This window comes from Arvicanthis niloticus, chromosome 19 (genome assembly GCF_011762505.2).
Source record: "Arvicanthis niloticus isolate mArvNil1 chromosome 19, mArvNil1.pat.X, whole genome shotgun sequence".
In the NCBI taxonomy this organism is placed as follows: Eukaryota; Metazoa; Chordata; class Mammalia; order Rodentia; family Muridae; genus Arvicanthis; species Arvicanthis niloticus.
Window position 1 is genome coordinate 40,930,559 of NC_047676.1, and position 4,016 is coordinate 40,934,574.

General features: G+C 41.8%; 1 protein-coding gene across 1 annotated transcript in view; it reads left to right on the forward strand.

Annotated features, from left to right (window-relative positions):
- The first annotated feature begins 3,678 nt into the window (after positions 1 to 3,678).
- Positions 3,679 to 4,016, forward strand: part of Gzmk (granzyme K) — a 14,685-nt gene continuing 14,347 nt past the window's right edge. The window contains 2 exon segments of the mRNA XM_034523371.1: positions 3,679 to 3,739; positions 3,994 to 4,016. The exon segment at positions 3,994 to 4,016 is cut by the window's right edge and continues 125 nt beyond it. Coding sequence (XP_034379262.1) covers positions 3,679 to 3,739; positions 3,994 to 4,016 — 84 coding nt within the window.

A 4,016-nucleotide genomic window follows, 5' to 3' on the forward strand; every position in this document is an offset into this window, starting at 1 on the left:
CTCCCCAAAATGGAGGGCCCTAAGAGGAGGATGCAGTAAAGTGAGCTGGAGGGGGGCTGCAAAGTCATGGACATGATAAGAGATCCTTTCAAAAGAGGTTGAAAATATGTGTGGTGTGCAAAATGGCTAGTGGGTAAAGGCTTTTGCTACCAATCCTGACCCAGGAGTTCAGTGTCTGGGTCCACAATGGTGAAAGAGGAGAGAATTCCCTCATAAGTTGTCCTTTATATACACATGCTACAGTGTGTAACACACACACACACCACACACACACCACACCCTTAATAAATAAGTGAATTTAAAGTAATCAAAAATGGGGCTTAAGAGATGGCTCAAAAATTAAGAGAGCTTTCTTCTCTTCCGAAGACCCAAGTTCAGTTCCCAGCACCCAGGTCAGGTGGCTCACAACCTCCTGTAACGCAGCTCAGGGCATCCGGTGCCCTTTGAACTCCTCGGGCAACTGCATCACATGCCCATAACTCCCACTAGACAGACGCAATTCAAGAACCAAATAAATAAATCTCTTTTAAAAACAGCTTTGAAAAGGACACAGAAGAAAGTCATCGGATAAAGTTTTGACACTCATCTATCTCCGAGTCTTGTCTTCAGAGCTTCTTTGTCGAACTCGCGGGGCAGGCACAGCAGAGTGTTGTGCTGCAACTTGTTTTTACTTTCAGTCCACATGGACTATTATTCGTATTAAACATAGATTAAATATAACAATTAATTAAATAACAAAGGCATACAAAAGACTGCCTAACTCTTTTTAATACTTGAACAAATTGTGGTTTCATTTAAAACATTAATGTAGAGCCTTATGGAATTGCTGAGACTTTTCAAATGTGATTTTCAATTTCTGTCTTTGTCTAGTTCCTAATGAGTATAAACAGGTCTCAGACTGACACAAGTTTGCCACCCACACTTCAAGAGGTACAGTCCCCTAAAACTGAGGCTTATGAATCTGCACGCAGGTGCCTGAGCCACCAAAGACAGCTCCAAGAGACAATCAGACATGTGGTGTAGAAGCCTCAGGACAGCTGGTTTATTGGTTCTCCTAAAATACAGGATTGTCAACAACTTCTCTCAGAACAGCTAATAGGGACAATTAAACAACACAGCCAGAGAATGGCCAGAGCAGGAACGCGATGTGAGGGGGGTAGTCACAGGACTGAGCACCGTGTGCTTGCTCAGACTCGTACGTACAGCTGCTCTAAAAGCCATCAAAGCAAACATCGCTCTCCCCACAGCAGACTCAAACTAGAGAAAAACCAACACCCAAAAATCAATGAGATGACCCAGTCATCGTGTTACACAGCCCACTGTCTTCAATCCCAGGATCCCAAATACAACAACAATGATACAGTTAACTAGCTCAGGGGGCCAGAGCCAAAACCCAATAACTAATCATTATAAACCAACACGATTCTCAGAATTTTCCAGGTCAGCTACAAAAAAAGGAGTTACGAGCCTCTCCTCTCAGCGGAACTAATCTCACCCATGTCTAATTGCATGTGTCCAAAGCTAAATCCTTTTTCCCTTCTGCACGGCCAGCTTGCCTCCTGAAGTGTCTAAGCCAAGGGCTTCTAGGAGGGAACAGGGCAGACAGTGTGGTCAGGTGAAAGAATATGTCTGGAGCCAGCGCATAAAGGTTTTTAAGGGGCAATCTGCTACTGGGTAATCTAGACAGTCTTAGCTTCAGTTTCTCCACCCATAAAAACAAGATGAAGGGGCAGCCACCTCCCTGAAAATTACAGATGAAAGTATTTAGCATCCGTAATAAAAGCTCTGCAGTTGTGAAGAGTCCTTACTGTAAACTAAGCTGGCAGAGAGTTTCAACCCCACCATGCTAAAACCGTCCCTTACAATTTACGTCCCGACTTGCATCAGATCAGTTTACCCACCCTCTTCGTTACAGCCAGCATCAAGAAGATATGGTTAAGAACAGGTGTGATCATGCCACCTGACAACTTGGGGAAAGGCACAGGAGGGATCATAGAGGGGGGGGAGGCTGGCTCTCGTAGTTGCGGACATCAGTTGAAAGTTCATGGGACATTGGGTGGTGCTAACAGGTTTGGTAAGTTCTGCAAGTTTTTCAAGGCTCCCTCCAGTCTCACCTTTTTGTTCTCTTAGTTTTAGTAGGAAATCACTGCCCTGGGTGTGTTTCTTATGCTCAGTGTTTGGAAAGTTGTGCGTGGCTGCATGGATACGAATTATCCAGTGCGTGTGCTTGACTTATGCTTATTAACATCACGCTACCGCAGGCAAGCTAGGAGATTTACCTAGTTCTGTGGCCTGGGCAAAGGAACCACCCTCAGTTAATCTCAGTTTATCGTAATAATTGCTGTGCATTCTTCACAGATAAAGACAACAAAGATACAAATGATCAACGAAAGGGAATTTTGAAAATCGCTTAAGGCATTCAACTCACATACCAATAAATTAATGATATAATGAATAATATAACTTTCATTCTTATTTCTTATCAAAGAGAATGATTTTGTAAGATTCTTCTGACATCTACCAAGCATAACAGTTTTTGATTTTAATTTTTTTAAAATAAAAGGACAGATTTCATAAATCTCAGAAAATACAAGTTTTGTAAGTTTTGGAAAATGTTTCTAGAAAACATTGGGGCTCTCATGCCTAATCTTACATAAGTATGTTTGAACATACATTATAATGTGTGCACTTACATACTAAGTATGAACAGACTCCTGCAGAATCCTGAGTCTGGTGGACAAAGCTCCATGAAAAACCTGGCATTGCATTGTCATCTGTTCCTGGGAAAAATGACGAAAATAGTCCTTTTAAAAAGACATCATTAAGGCCCTGGGTAAACATGTGGTCATTTTCAATTAAATTGAGTCAAAGAGAGATTGAATAAAAATATGTGCCAATATTCCTCTTTAATAACATTATTAAGTCTCAAAAAAAAAATGTAACTAAAATTTTACCAAATCTGGACACATTTAAAGGAAATGATACAAAATATATGGGTTTCTCTGGATGATATTCCCGTGACAGCTAAGTCACACCATAAAGCCATGAGGATCTGTGCAAGCCTCTACCTTCTCCATCATAAATCTATGCCCAAGTGAGATGCAGAGAAGAAATAAACATGAGAGGCACCATTTCATGCCGAGGAAAACGTAAGTATTGCTTCTCAACCTTCTTGATGCTGTGGCCTTTTAACACAGTTTATCGTGTCATGGTAACACCCCAACCATAAAATTATTCCACTGATACTTTATAACTTTAATTTTGCTACTCTACGAATCATAGTGCAAATGTCTGATATGCAGGACATCTGATATGAGTCTCTCTGAGCCATCATGACCCCACAGGCTGAGAGCCACTGCTTTAGAGCAAGGAACAGCTTTGAACTGTCTACAACTCACTGGGCTCTCCTGGCTTGAGTAGTTTTTATCCCTTCACCATTTGTACCAGGAATCCTCATCCAGAAATGAGTTCTCCACTGCACACCGACAGCACCCAAAACTGCCCCCCAGACTGAGAAATTGCTTTGGAACCTTGGGTGTGAAAACTCTTAACATCTGGGACTTGTGAGGTGAGAACCTTGCAAGAACAACAAGAACCAAAACCCATCTTCAGAATCTACCTCATCAACCACAAAGCAAGCAGTTTCACCATGCTCCTTAACACCAAAGCCCCGGAATGATGCGGCTTTCTTCATCTGCTCTGGTTTTCCTGGTTGCTGGGGTATATATGTCTTTAGAGTGTACGTGTCTCGTATTCCTGGCTCATGTGAAATGATGCGACTCTTTAGTGATTATGTTGTTACACTGTAAACATTGTTTTCCCTCTTGCCTGTTTCTGTTTTATACAACTGCTAACCGTGAAAAGTACGATAGTGTTGAGTACTGTTGTTGTTTTATTGATCTTGGAAAAGAAGATAAGGAGAATGGTGCCTGCTATCGGGAGAGCTAGATGCCACGGCTGGATCATGTAAAATCTTTTGGCTTACTTTTGCAGGTTTCCATACTGAAATCATTGGA